The sequence below is a fragment of the Liolophura sinensis genome, chromosome 6 (assembly GCF_032854445.1).
Source record: "Liolophura sinensis isolate JHLJ2023 chromosome 6, CUHK_Ljap_v2, whole genome shotgun sequence".
Taxonomy (NCBI): Eukaryota; Metazoa; Mollusca; class Polyplacophora; order Chitonida; family Chitonidae; genus Liolophura; species Liolophura sinensis.
This window is the reverse complement of record NC_088300.1, coordinates 15,698,359-15,713,848: the sequence shown is the minus strand read 5'-3', so window position 1 is coordinate 15,713,848 and position 15,490 is coordinate 15,698,359. Positions and strand designations below refer to the sequence as shown.

The 15,490-nt window shown below is 38.2% G+C and overlaps 1 protein-coding gene across 4 annotated transcripts; it reads right to left on the bottom strand.

Annotated features, from left to right (window-relative positions):
- Positions 1-540: 540 nt before the first annotated feature.
- On the bottom strand, positions 541-6,292 carry LOC135467878 (pre-mRNA-splicing factor 38B-like). 4 transcript variants are annotated; one of them, XM_064745784.1, is made up of 7 exons: positions 6,229-6,292; positions 4,906-5,532; positions 4,494-4,580; positions 4,116-4,156; positions 3,240-3,311; positions 1,593-1,688; positions 541-931 (listed from the first exon to the last, which is right to left on the bottom strand). In XM_064745784.1, the coding sequence occupies exons 2-7, from the start codon at positions 5,474-5,476 to the stop codon at positions 881-883; spliced, it is 918 nt and encodes a 305-aa protein (XP_064601854.1). In that variant the 5' UTR covers positions 5,477-5,532; positions 6,229-6,292; the 3' UTR covers positions 541-880. The 4 variants fall into 4 exon arrangements, 2 of the variants coding, with proteins under 2 accessions (XP_064601854.1, XP_064601855.1); XM_064745785.1 differs by having other exon boundaries at positions 5,089-5,532; XR_010444196.1 differs by lacking the exon at positions 541-931 and having other exon boundaries at positions 1,612-1,688; positions 3,240-3,415; positions 4,117-4,156.
- Between the last annotated feature and the right edge of the window lie 9,198 nt (positions 6,293-15,490).

The following is a 15,490-nucleotide window of genomic DNA, read 5'->3' as shown; positions in this document are numbered from 1 at the left end:
CGATAACAGGGGAACCTACATATTCCCTGTCCAGGACTAGTTATGTATGTATGTTTGGGTTTTACGTCGTACTTAGCAATTTTTCAGCCATATGACGACGAGGGGTCATCAAGTGTCTGTACATATCCTGTGTCTTCTTGTGACAGGGCGAGTCCATGCCGCCAATGTATTGCCATCACTGAAGTATCATGCCAAAGACACCAGACACGACACCCCACTCAGTAACATTATACTGACACCGAACCAACCAGTCATGTTTCCTTGCTCTAGCCTCTTAATGCTAAGCGCCATGCGACGCAGCAGCAAGTAAAATTACATTCTGTTTTGTAGTAATTGGTAGAAATCAGGCTATTTCTTGTAAAAACACAGGAGCGACCAGGCCTATGCACAATTTAGTCACCGCCAGGAAGATTCCGCTGTAAATACCACAGAGACCAATCTCATCAGTGTTGAACCATGCAACTAACATGGGGGTACTTACTTTGAATACAGAGTTTCCGAACATTCAAGAAACAAATCTGAGCAGGACACCATATGGCAGAGAGTACAAAATATTTTATTGGCCAATAGATGATAAACAAAGTGAACAGTATCACTGGAAATGACTCTTCAGTGCTTCGCGAATCATCGCTGGATCAATTCAAACTAGCCAATTAAAAAAAATTCAAAAATATCATCACATCCTCCTGTATACAGCACAGGGAGATTTCATATCTTTCCAAAATTCGGGAAATTTTCATGGATAAAACCCAGCTTTGGGGTTCTGATTCGATATACAAGAATTTAGTGCAGGAAAAGCGCGTGGTTTTCTGAATATTTTTGGCAACATCACAGGTTTTCTCCAAAGACAATACAGACTCTCCTCTTCAAGTAGTTGTGTTCACATTGCTGCGTTGAGGAAGTCTAGTATCTGCGCTCGGTTTTTATCTCTCTGAAACAAAAGGGCATAAACAATACAATGGAGGAATACAGAACTTCTTTCAGCTGCGGTTGTTAGTTTTGATTCGTAGCACAAAACTTAGTTGTTGTCACGGAAATTCGGAATAAACAGGATTTTTACTGACTCTCTGTCAGAATTTTGTGCCTGTTAGTACAACAGATGGCAGAGGGATGGCTTGAACACTATTGTTATGGATTTAGAGCCTGAGATGATAGACATTCTGCCACTGTAACAATACACCCGTTGACAGTTTCGCGAAATGACAGAGGTTATCGAACTGAATTAGGAGTAAAAATTCTTTGCCTATATTTATGTAATGGAGCGGAGAGACTCTTAATTTTATATATTTGCCATGCGAACAGCGGCATTTGGCTTCAGATTTTATAGTTGAATTTCTCGTCAATTCAGATTTTGTTTTCCTTCTACCAAAATTATCTCCAGATGAATTTACGGCTCATTTTCGACAAGAATCCATGTTGTAGAGTTGGAGTTTTTGAAATTTTACTCGTTTAAAGGGGCATCTCATGATGGGCGGTAAAAACTATCAACCTGTGTTTTGTGAATAGACCAACTCCATTTGCCACGAGACCACACTGACCAGTGATGAGATAGGAAAATCAGCCAATATACATGTACATGTATTTTTACACACCTCCTTGTCCTGCTTGCTTTTCTTCAACTTCAGCTTGATTTTCTTCCCGGACACTGCGCTCCTTCCAGTCTCTGACTGATTTCTCTCACTCATAAACTACAGTAAGTATAAAGTTTAAAAGGGGCACATAAATCTGAAAAATGTGATACTTGAAGTCATTAGTTAATGATCCTGATTTTATGCATACTCTCCGCCAACACTCGGTAATCTCCGGCAAAACATGTCATACATGACCAGCTTTCATCAGCTGACAGAACTTCGCCATTATGTTCGGACGTAGACAATCAACCAAAGCCACAACAACAATCTCTAATTCGTCCTGAAAATGGATTATTGCTCGGCATAGGGTTGTGATAAAAGATCAGTGAAGAACCCTGGGATTAGTTTCTCAAGTTTCTAGATGAACTGGCGCTCAAAATGTTTGACTGGAAATAACTCAACAAGCATCAAATTCGTCGTCTAAAAACTTACAACCTGATGTGTCGCCATGTGTCATGAATGAAAACTTCAATGTCATTCTGTGTACTGGTTCTCAATGATAGTCATATATTCGCTTTTGTATACTAGAATCCATTAGATATTGGCATCGTTTAAATAAGGTTATAGGACAAAACCGACCTGCGGGAAAACATGTGTGACGCCGCGGTTGTCAGTTGTGGCATGGTTATACTTAGCGGATGCCTGGAGATCGACCAGGGCAGTAAATCTGTTGCTTTACTTCATTTAGTTCATTACACTGCGTTTCTCTGTAGCCATTCCGGTAATATCACGTATAAATAGGTTCCACTGTTTGCAAGTACCTAAATCTAGAAACGAATTTTTTAAGTCATCTCTATACACATAAGCCTGTGGACAAAACCCAAGGATACAGTAGGGAAAACTGAGCGAAATTTAACAAGATTAAAAAGGTTATGCTCCGTGTACGATTCCCATGTAGCATCTCACAGCCAATGATAACGCTTCAGTATGTACTGTAAGTCATAACTTAGTAATGCATTTCTCAAGATACCGACAAACGGATACCGAGAGTTTTCTCCCCTCAAACGAAAAGCGTTCATGTGTAATTTCTAGCACATGTATAAATTACTACTGTGGTTTTTTGAAAGCGAGATTACCTTTATCAACATGAACATCGATCTTGAGGATTAAAACATTAGATTACACTACATGTAACAGGTGTTAGAGAAGACTTTCTTTAAACTGTTGGTACGCAGATTTCGGGTATACATGTACTTCATTTGTGTACTCAAGTACACTAGGAAGGCGGAGTATAGCGAGTACATTATCGCCCTTGACAAGGTACTTGACAAACCTACTGGCAAAACGCTAAAAACGCGGTAACCGCTGGATTCGAACACGCGACCTCAATAGTCAGGAGCCTAACTATTTTTGCAGCAGAACAAAAGCCGAATTATATAGCATAAACGATAATCAGGCAACTCAACCATGGGTTGGTTAAAAACTAAAATCCTTAAGAAGAAGATTGTTCCTGGTGCCCTGAAACTTTCCTGAACAATAAACTGTAATAGTCAATTTTGCTTTTCATATCTACCTGTTCATCTTAACTGGTTTGTGAAGGTTGTCATGCCATATATATATATATATATATATATATATATATATATATATATATATATACACACTCACCTTAGACAGCTGGACAGGTTCAGAACCTTTACTCTTCTGCTTGTGCTTTTTCCCTTTACTCTTCTTCCCTTTCTGTCATGGTGACCAGGAACACCATGCCATATGTTAATCAATTTCAGGCCCATGTCAATCATTTTCAAGCCCCACAGATCACATTACGAAGCCACGCCCACCACAATAAAGAGAAGAGACCAGCGAATTTAAGTACTTACAGGAGTTGGAAGTTTTTGTTTACAACTTACTTTGCATTTTTTAGTATGTGCAATAACTGAAAATATCTGATCATAGCAAAATACTGTGTAGGGGACATAATGCTGCTCTGTCATAAGCAGAGTTCATTACCAGCACTAAATGGATGCAAGTAAATGATATTACCATCCGTATCGACTAAAAAAACAGAGGCTTAAATGAATAACAGGATCAAATCTATTTACTACCTGACTAGTGTTTAATATTATGCTCAAGAAACTGTAGTTACACATGTATGACAGCTATAATGTTCAGGGTGGAACAAACAGAAGTGCCTGGTGTATGCCTAAACCACAGACCTTTGCCAGGTGCCAGACAAACCTCTGGAGCTAAAGCCGCAGTTGGGACAGCAAGATATGAATTCAAAGTCACAAGCTCAGTGATCAAGGGCCTGACATTTACAAGGAGTCAATCAATTCCTTAATAGCCATTCCAACAAGAAATGCCCCCAGCAGGACTGAAAGTAGCTGTGAATGGGCAAATGTATTTGGAGTTGATTAACTGAACAGTAAGATTTAGTGTTTACAAGGAACTGGACAGACAGACAGTGAGACTGTTGCTACCATGACAATATCCCTAGGCAAAGAGATAAAGAAAAACATCGCAAAAATTAATATGCATGTCTACCTTATGTTTGTGTCTTTGTCTCCTCCTCTTCCTTTCGTCATCTAAAATGAAAAACCACCAATCTTAAGATCAAAATAATCCCATAGCACTTACGAGATGACCTTGTATTAAATGGGTGTAACAAACACAAACTTTACACACACTGTCCATTCTGGAAAAATAATGTATAAATACATTTCTTGAGTAAATGGAGAAAAAAATTATTTTCTTGTTGCCAAATCAATGTAATGCATGGATACCTGTGAGCTGTACTAGTTGTATAAAGACACAGGTAAAACAGGTCAGGTGTGAGATGGACAGACAGGCAGATCCCGGCCCCATCATTCCCACGTCCCCCCACATTTCTGGACAGGTGACCTAAACACCTACCCCACTCACCTGAAGACTGGCTACTACTGCTAGAGGAACTTGACTGACCCGTGTCTGAGGAGGTAGACCGTGACCTCTTTTTCCTGTGTGAAGGTCCTACATAACAGATTTTGAAAATCTTAAACTCTTCAGCAACTACCAAAGGTTATATAGTGAACAAAGATAATTTAAGTGGCCCTTTCTTCATCGATATCGATAGCTTTCCTACCGGGTATATCAAATGTCTAATTCTTCTTACTGTGTACAGTTTTGAATCTCAAAACCTCTAGGAATTACAAAAGATTATAGCAAGCAGAGGGCCTATGTATAAACTGAGTTTACCTCATTGGTGGTATCCCTCTACAGAACGTTAAATGTCAAACATAGATATTAACTAAAATGTGTAAAACCTCTCAGACAATAAATCCTGATAGATACATACCTTGTCCTGATGATTCAGAGCTGCTACTTCTACTTCTGTCTGACCTCCGTTTCCTGGTGTGCAATTCATCATCATCTTCACAACTTCTGCTCTTTTTTCTACGACTTCCATCACTCTTTCTTCTATCCAAATCTTCATGATTTCCACTACTTTTTCTTCCACGAAAATATTCACAATACCCACCTTTCTTTTCATAAGCATCTTCATGACTTTCACTTCGTCTTCTTCCACTTGCAAGATCATGGCTTTTTCTTCTTTCGTGATTTTCACTTTTGCTACAATGAGAGTCTTCATGACTACTTATCCTTTTAATACGCCACTCTTCATTTTTGTAATCAGCATGTCTCCTCTCAAGAGATTCGGCTTGTCTACTGGTCGTTCTTCTATGGTAGTCATCATGCCCACTATCTCCTCTTTTCTCATCTGATTCACCCTTTTCTCTGTGAGAATCTTTGTGACTTCTCTCAGCCTTGGAATTACCAGGTACACGATGAGGGCTAAATGAGGATCTTGTTTCACTAAGCTCCCTAGGCTTGTGAGCTCTGTCTCTGCTATACCTTTCCCTCTCCATGGGTTTATGACAGGTTATTACTTAGAATATCTGGATCCGGTGTTTTCCACTTCACCCTTAGTCAAACAAATAAAAATACTTTTTACAATAAAAAGGTGGATGACATGACTGTTTCACTTCAAAAAGACATAAAATCAATATGGTCAACGAAAGAGGCATCTGCTTGATTGACTTTTCTAGATCAGCTGATACTTGTTGGTGAATATTTATCTCAGATTCAAAACTATACGGGAACCAGGTGAGTTCAGAAGAACCATAACCGAGGAATGAAAACTTCTATTGTATGATTGTTGTTAAACCCCATACCGGTAGTAAAGAATCTTTCACTTCGTGCTATGTTTTACTTGTGGAAGAAAGCCCTGGGTAAGCCACAGACCTTTGGCGAGTTAGTGACGAACATCACCATACCGGTAGGTACTGGTATGTTTGTGACGTAGGCATGAGCAGTGTAAGTCTATATTGGCGGAAGACAGGACAATTTAGGAAAGTACTGGTGCCAACTGTCATTTCCTTTCTCTTAACTACATGTATGTACATACAGATCGTCATTTTGGCTGCAGCAAGCGTCTGTGATCATATTAACTTTTTAAGCCATAGAACGCGACAACGGGTCCACTTTTCGTCAACTTCATATCTGCAGCGTGGTAATTCCTCATTTGATCACGATACTTTTAAACTACTGACACGAATCAGTAAACTACAGATAAGTGTTACTTCAACTATAATATTGCCAGCACACATTGAAAGCTTACATTTAAACATCTTTTAAGAACGTAAAATCGTCCACAGCGACGAGATGAAAGGAGACAATGTCTTCCAAGGGAGATAAGTGAGCTCTGACTTAGCTGAGCCAAGGCAGATACCTGTAAAAATTTGTAAAGGGCATGGAGCATGTTAGTTCAACAAGTCAAACGATACACTGCTATTTGTAGGCCATAGGCGTCGTTGTAACGTTTAACCATTTAACGCCACGGACGACGAGGCACTTTCAAAACACCAATAAATTGAACATACCTAAGTCGATATCCACTTCTGTCGCTAAAAGAACATCACCTGGATTCAGTGTGATAATACCGTAAACAGTTTACCATATAGATCAAATTACTTCATCATCGACTGCCCCCTTCACGGCTCCATTTAAACTCGAACCATTCAAAAACCGAAAGCCACATCTAAATAACGTGAATAAATAAAAAAAATGACTGAGACTTTTCGGATCTTCTGTTGTGTTTTAAAGTTGTGAAATGCCATGTACGCAGCAACAGTCTCAATTCCACGTGTGTGTGTACATATATATATATATATATATATATATATATATATATATATATATATATATAAGGACACATTCATTTAAATATGTATACGTATATCAGAAAACACTCAACATACAGCTCGGTTGGCTAGCGCGCAAGCGCAGCGTAATAACCCAGGAGCCTCTCACCAATGCTGTCGCTATGAGTTTAAGTCCAGTTCATCCTGGCTTACTCTCCCGCCATACGTTCGAAGGTCTGCTAGCAACCTGAGGATGGTCGTGGGTTTTCCCTGGGCTCTGCCCGGTTTTCTCCCACCATAATGGTGGCCGCCGTCGTATAAGTGAAATATTCTTGAGTACGACGTAAAACACCAATCAAATAAATAAATAACTAGCCCCACATGCATGTACTTAAATAGACTGGTCAGACCATTTCCAAACACTGATGAAGGGTTGCCTTCAAGATGACATACTGAAAGTTTTATATCATTATTTTATAGCTAAACAAAGACCCAGACTGAAGCTACGACTACGCAGTATTTAGAAAAATGAATTTAATATGTTAAGTAACAATCTCTTAAAAAGAGGGCCCATTTACCAAGTTTCAAATGGTGTTCACACAAACAATAAAAAGCCTGTAACCATTTCCGAGACATATTTACCTTACGTCGGACTAATCGATGGTGTAGGAAGGAGCCTACTCTCTCATTTTGTGGGACACTTCTCGTTTGTCGAGTACCGGTAACGCATCTGAAACTGAATTTACCAAGGTGATAAAAAATGAAAACAATCTTTGTTTTCATCAACTGTTGATGGTTAAATTTAATAGATATTCAACAGAAGAAAGGCGTACTCACACGTGTAGCGGTTGTTCACCTTCTGATATGTGTGACTGTTAAATGGGCAGCTGTTGTTGCAAATGTATTCAACATTGTCCTTGTCGAAAACAAAAAACTAATTTCGAATTTCCAACTTTTCTTTCAATGTTAAAACAGCGATAAATCTGGGACAAGGTTATTAAACACCCAGGAGGGTGCTATATTCAACATGTTTTAAGTCGTATGATATGGAAATAAATTGAGACCGTTCCAGTGAACACATAACGCTACATAACATTAATCTTTGATATTCAGTATACATATTTGATATATCTGAGACATGGTCTATTTCCCATGCATTATTTCAACTTGTGATACATTTGGATGCTACACTCTATCAGACTGTTTTAAGTTCACGCTTGTCGAAATGTCTGTGTCTGCGTTTATGTGACGGGAATGCGAACTTCTACATGGTATATAGTGTGTGTGTATTTTTATTTTTTTTTATTTTCAGGATATTTGGGTCAGTATATTGAAAGTCAATTAAACAAGACAACTCAATGATTGGATTAGATTATTTGTTTATTTCAGTGGTCGCTAACACCGTGTTTTTTCACTTACATGACGGTGGCCAAGTTTAGAGGTGAAGGAAACGGGAGTGAATAAACCAACAACCACCGTAATGGAATAATTTTACAAGTATTTAGGTATATCCACTTTTTTCTTGTTGACAGTTTACCACTTGTACACATTGTAGCTTATATATGAATTTTATATATATATTTTTTTATATTTTATGTACAAACGTAAAGCGCGTATTATATCAAGTGTAATAGCATGATAAACAGAAAATTGGATAGCCGAGATAGCCGAACCGAGTGCTTGACTAGTCTGTCACGCCGAATGGCGGCTGGAAACTTGTCTGGAATTCGTTGAAAATAGTGGAAAATACTTGTGGTGTACATCTGGAAGATTTACATAAATGCTTTCATAACATGTATCAAACTAAATCATTTGTCGTATAGAAAAGAGAAAAATGGTGATATGTGGCCATATATTTGGCAACCTACCATAGACCTACTCACTAATTTCCCCACGTGCGTATAATTAGGCCAACCCATCACATCGGTGGAAGGCAAGGCAAGTCGTCTTCGACCCCTTATTGACAGAAACAATGAGTGTTGGTGAATCAAAAGGATTAATTCCTGGCTAAGCCTCTTGAAAGACAAGCCTCTTAACCATTCGACCGCGAAACAGACTTTGTTTTCTGATTTAATACTGATATTATCCGGATGGTCGTGGGTTTCCTCTGGGCTCTGCTCGCTTTCCTCCCACCGTGGCCGCCGTCATATATGTGAAATAATCTTTGGTACCACAATCTGTTCGGCGTATAACACGCCGTATAACAAATAACAAATAACAAATAAATAAAAAAATAAATTATTTACCGCGCGGCATGTCAGAAATGTCGTTGTGGCCCCGGTATCAAAATATACATGAAAATTTTAAAGTTTTAACATACATAAAGTTGCAGGCGTTATCTACTGGTCTATGTGTGGGCATGTCCAAAGGGCAATATAGGGTGCTACAAAGGCAGACTATATAGGGCTTGAGAATATAGGCCGATTTATAATAACATTTTCATTTATCGGCAAACCCTATAAACCTTTCTCAAATTTTTTGTTGTCATTTAATCTGGTGTGAAGTTATTTGATATGTTGAAATCTAATATTGAAAGCCTGTGAACTTTATTTTAACCTATGTAGGCCCATTGCATGGCTTCGTGCAATGGTATCATATGCGTATGCATACATGTACATATGTGTGCGCTGGTGTACTCGTGTGTGGAAGTGTAAGCATATTTGTAGGCCTGTACACGTTCCTAATCCTGTTTGGCAGTAGGCCTATTGGTAAATGTCCTGTATACACCCACCTATGTATAGCAGTAGGCCTATTAGTAAATGTCCTGTATACACCCACCTATGTATGGCAGTAGGCCTATTAGTAAATATCCTGTATACACCCACCTATGTATGGCAGTAGGCCTATTAGTAAATATCCTGTATACACCCACCTATGTATGGCAGTAGGCCTATTAGTAAATGTCCTGTATACACCTACCTATGTATGGCAGTAGGTCTATTAGTAAATGTCCTGTATACACCCACCTATGTATGGTAGTAGGCCTATTGGTAAATGTCCTCTATACACTCATCTATGTATGGCTGTAGGCTTATTAGTAAATGTCCTGTATACATCATCCTGTTCATGGAAGTAAGTACATTTGTCCCATATGCGCCTGTGGGAATAAACTAGCCTATTCATAAATGTCCTGTATACACCCACCTATGTATGGCAGTAGTCCTATTAGTAAATGTCCTGTAAACACTCGCCGGTGTATGACAGTTAGCCTATTGGTAAATTTTCTGTATACATCATCGTGTTCATGGAAGTAAGTACATTTGTCCCGTATGCGCCTACTGGTGTATTTGGGTACGCCTATTTGAAAATTGCACGTATATACGCGTGTGGGAATAAACTAGCCTATTCATAAAGGTCCTGTATAGGCAAAACCCACCATATGGGTGAATGGGAGAAGTCTGTAAATGTCCTCAGTAAACTCGTACTTGTGTGGGAATAAGCATATTTGTAAATAACATGTATAGGCCTACATCCATACTGGATATGTAATGAGTGTGAAATACTCCGTGGATATATAAGGATACGCCAACACAGTCAATGCAATTCAACATTTATTGACTCTGGCTTTTCGCCTCACACATTCCAGTCGTCCCCAAGCCCTCATGTCCGTGCACGGACACCGCCCAAACTCGACTGACCAGTTCCCAACTGTCCGTACGTAAAAACAGGTTACACAACGGTATAAAAGGCTGACCGCAAAATATCCGGAAACGGACACCACGTTAACAATGAATGACCCGAAGATATCAAATTTATTAAACGAAAGTAGAAGTTTTCATTTGTTCAAGTGAAAACGACTACTCGAGTTTAATAAATTTGATGGCGAGTGTCACGAATTTCATATCCTATTTATCCCATTATGCCTTATAGTAAATTTATGGCGGAAAAAATCATTAAGATTTAAACTTTTCGCAAACTGCGCCGACGTCTAACCGCGTAGTGATATCACATGTATAGGTCAAGTGAAGCGTCATAGCGGAGTATGATACAGTACAGACAGAATTATTTACATAAGGACTTGTAATATTTATTTATAACTCTGGTGAGCCCTTTTTTGTCAATCTTTACGATATTTCCTGGTTGAAAAGGGGCAATTTTGACATTTGCAGATGACAAGAAAAAGTTGTACAAAAAAGTAGTAGAGTTGTAACTTTTGATTGGTCGATTTGATAATTGAAAAGATACACGGATCAATCAAAATGTCCGAATTTATATGCACGTGGTGCATATCAAAACGATATGTCATGCCTTTATTACCTGGAAAAATGAACATTTATGGGATAAATCCGCGTAGGTATGACAGTAAGCCTATTTGTAAATATCATGTAGACATCCACCTATATATGGCAGTAAGCCTATTTGTTTGTAAATATCATGTATACATCCTGCATACACGTAGTATATTTGTAAATGTCTTGTACACACGTAATTGTGTGTGGGAGTAAACTTATTTGTAAATGTCTTGTACACACGTAATTGTGTGTGGGAGTAAACTTATTTGTAAATGTCTTGTACACACGTACCTGTGTGCGGGAGAGAACCAATTTGTAAATGTCGTGTGCACACGTACACGTGTGGGGGAGAATGCCTATTTGCAACACACGTGTGTATGGCGGTAAACTTTATGTGTGAAAGAACCTGTTGAGGAAACCTTCCAAAATTTGGTCTCAACTCGTCCACTGTTTCCAGGCTTTACCCAGCAAATGGGACAAATATCTATGCCGAAAATGTTATCATTTCCAGACTTACTTTGATATAGTGATTAATGCCGGTTGCTCTTGAAAGAAAATGCAGCTTTGTGAAAATGAGAAACAGAGCAAAGTATAAACTAGGCCTATGGTAGGCTAATATGTAGGGGATGTGGCAATGGCAAGTTAACATAGGCGTAACTGCAAACAGATAGCCTTTTACATATAAATACAATTCTATGTAGAGCAACAATGAAAGCTCGAACTCCAATACCAGTGCAGGTTGGTTTGACCCGGTCTCTTCTCCGTGACACCTACATGAACAACATATAACAAGGAAGATAGTCTGTAAAGCCCATGAGCTCATATCGTACTTTGAGCTTATCCCGATGGTATTTGACGCAGTGGTTGAACCTATTGAAGTCAAATTTTTAATGACTCATCATATCATTCACATTCACATATGAGGCCCTGTGTGATAAACTGTGTGTGTGTGTGTGGTAGCTGTTCGATTCGTCATAGTTAGATATTCTGTTGTTGTTCTGGAGTAATGAATAATTTGCTTTGTTAATGGCCAGAAATCAAACTTTAATTTACAGAGTTGAATCCATGTGGAATTTTTTTCTTCTTCTACAGCATACAAGTTGGTATCATCTGAACAACGTTGGACGACAGTGTGGAAATATGCATCCAGTAAAGTTACACACGACCGCTGTAGATTTATATTGTAACACACGGAATAGTTAATGGCCATATGGGCTACTCGATATTTTTCCAGTTTATTTTCAGTTAGGCATACTATTCCACAAAATATGTATCCTTGTTAGGCTATTTAGCATGCCATAGTTAGGCTATGTAGGACGCCATTGTTAGGCTATGTAGCACGCCATTGTTAGGCTATGTAGCACGCCATTGTTAGGCTATGTGGCATGCCATTGTTAGGCTATGTAGCACGCCATTGTTAGGCTATGTGGCATGCCATTGTTAGGCTATGTAGCACGCCATTGTTATGCTATGTAGCACGCCATTGTTACGCTATGTAGCACGCCATTGTTATGCTATGTAGCACGCCATTGTTAGGCTATGTAGCACGCCATTGTTAGGCTATGTAGCACGCCATTGTTACGCTATATAGCATGCCATTGTTACGCTATGTAGCTTACTGCATGGGTAACCATGAGACAACCCAGCTTCCAAATAATTTACATCATACTAATATATATACGTGGTCATTTTGCGGGAATAATTTAATTCCTTCTACCATACATATGACGCATGCGTGGTGTGTATGGTACAGTGAAGAGTATGGAGCTCATGATCTGTCATGCTTCTATGAAATTTGACATTTATTCTTGGACAATACATGAACACTTTCCCAGCTAGCCAGGCCTGAAGTGCAGCTTTTGAATCACAACCTTGCATGCAAGTTGGACGAGTACCACTTATAGGGAAGTATCTGTTAGATCACAGCACACCATATTCCAATGTTTTCCTAATTACATCCTATTCAAATACAAAAAGCAATTTACTTATTTTTCCGATGCATATATACCCTTTTTGTCTGGAAAGCAAAGATTATTCTTCCCAGTTATTTAATCCTGGTACCTAATTCCTCAACCCTTTGGCATATGCAAGAGCAACTTTCAGTGCAATTTATAAACATTTTTAATTTGATTTTAGGAGACATAACTACATTGGTTGGATTTCAGGGCTTCACAAAAAGTATAAGTTTATCAGTCCACACAAAATAATGCCTTCCAGTATGCTTGAATTTACACCTTGCAAAAATTCGCAAAGGTTGAAGAATTACAGTATATACATATATTTTTGTATAACGATCTTTGATCCATTGTGGAGAGTATTAGGCCCCTCTACAGCAACAAACCAATGATAAGGTCTATACTAAAATGGAAAAGAGTTGTTTACATGCAAGGCCATTTCTATATTGAAGAAAAAGATATTTATATATATATAAAAAAAATGTTTAAATTTTGTATGTTTTTAACTTTTATTTTTCAAATATTTTTGATCTTGACGTAAGACAGTAAAACAGATCAGAAAGTTGCTAAAGGACAGGACGACCTTTCCAAACTGCAATCCATGCTAAAAGAACAAACAGGGAGTTGCGAAGGTTTACACTGTTGTTCTTGTTATTCACATGGTTTCAAAAGGCCTAAACCATAAAACTGCTTATTAAACCAAAGTTCAGAATTATTTTCTTATTTGTACTATTTAAGTATATAGGGCTACTAATAGGTAACAGAGGATAATGTTTGTATAGCACCTACACGTCTGATTAACACATGTGATATGTATTGTGTTCATTCATACACGTCAGTAGGCGTTTTGAATTGGATGTGCGGACACTGGTTTTCACATAGTGATATGTTGTAATGTAAATGCTTAACAGAAAAGAACACTAGATGTAAATATATGGATTGATAAATATCTTACCCTAAGTTTTAAAAGCGTGCCTTACTATTTTATTAATTTGCATAGCCCAGATAAGGCATTTCATGTTATCACTTTAAATCAATGACACGCGAATTACTTAACGCCAGGAGACCTATGTTTTCTCTAGGTGCGACGTCGACGTCATGTAAACCCATCTATGCGTTTTGTCTTAGATTAGATTGAAGAACGCAGGCACGAATGATGTGACATCGTTTTTCCGGTTTCTCTAACATGGCGTATCCCACGGACTCGTAAAAATTCCTAGTTTCAGCTTCATTTAACGAGTTACCAACCACGTCAGAGACTAGACTCTCGTGACCCTTAGGTTTGTTTTCATCCTTCATCCGAAATAACTTAGGTTATATTATTTTTTGTCGTTTCTTTGAAATGAGTTATCTTGCTTTTTGTTTCGCAGGCAGAGTTTATGAAGGATAATAGTCAGCCATATCCGGTACTCTTCAGAGTATGCTGAGATTATCTGGGAGGTTATAGAAAGAGAAGAGGGCAGGGAAGCTTAACAGAGACAGACTCACACGGCGCGGGATACGGCTCATGAAATGTGAAAGACCGCTTCTCAACGCGAATTTTCTTCAAAACGATAGGACAATCCACCAACATCTGCTTTGGCTGGTTGATTACCATGCAGTCTATTCCACAGAGCCACTATTGTAAAAAAAAAAACCCAGCTGTGTGTATATGTGTAAACGTCGCATTGCTGATCTATAGGCTTAATTAATCAGGATGCGTATTAAAGGGGAAGAAAACGTACGAATGGTGCAAATTTCAGATGAAAAAAGAAAAAAAAACACGTGAAAAGTTATTTGTAAATATGGTCTTTATTATTTTTCTTTTTGATTTTTTTTTTCAGGATACCAAAATGTGGTCCAAAATACCCAGTATACAAAAATATCTACATTCATTCTGGTTTCCTCCACTCTGAATGGAACTGATCGCCATCGTATAAGTGTACAAATTTGAGTGTGGTATATGTCAAATGAATATATATAATATTATACCGTTATCAAAGGACGTTATATGGTGTTGACTCTTGATACTATTGTGTTAAATCGTGTCTTAAACTCTAATATCGAATTTCGATAAAAAACATGGCGAACTCAAGGGAATAAACACAAAAATATAGTAATATTTTGACCTTTTTCATTCCTCTGCATCGATGCAAATCATGCTTCAATTTGTGTTATCCTAACGTATATACTTTGGCAACTTTCACACAGTGGGAATCGTGTTTTAAAATATCTCGGTTCCAGTAGTCCCCCGATTTAACCCAGGAAGTCAAAATTGCATGTATTTCAGTTTGTCTTTCTATATAATATAGTGCTTGCGTTTGTGAATGCTTGTTTATGAATCAAAGCGTTTGTTCATGACAACTGGCTAGCGTGGGACAGAGCACAAGAAAAGGCTTTCTGTTCACCTGTATGGAATATACCAGGCGAAGTTTCCAAACCACTTACAACAGATAAGGAAATATATCGTCTGAAAACGTTAAGGGTCATTTCAGTGCAATTTTATATTTAACGCTGAAGGGCTTTACATCACTGTCAAGATTTGGTTCACAAACACATTTAAATAAAATAAT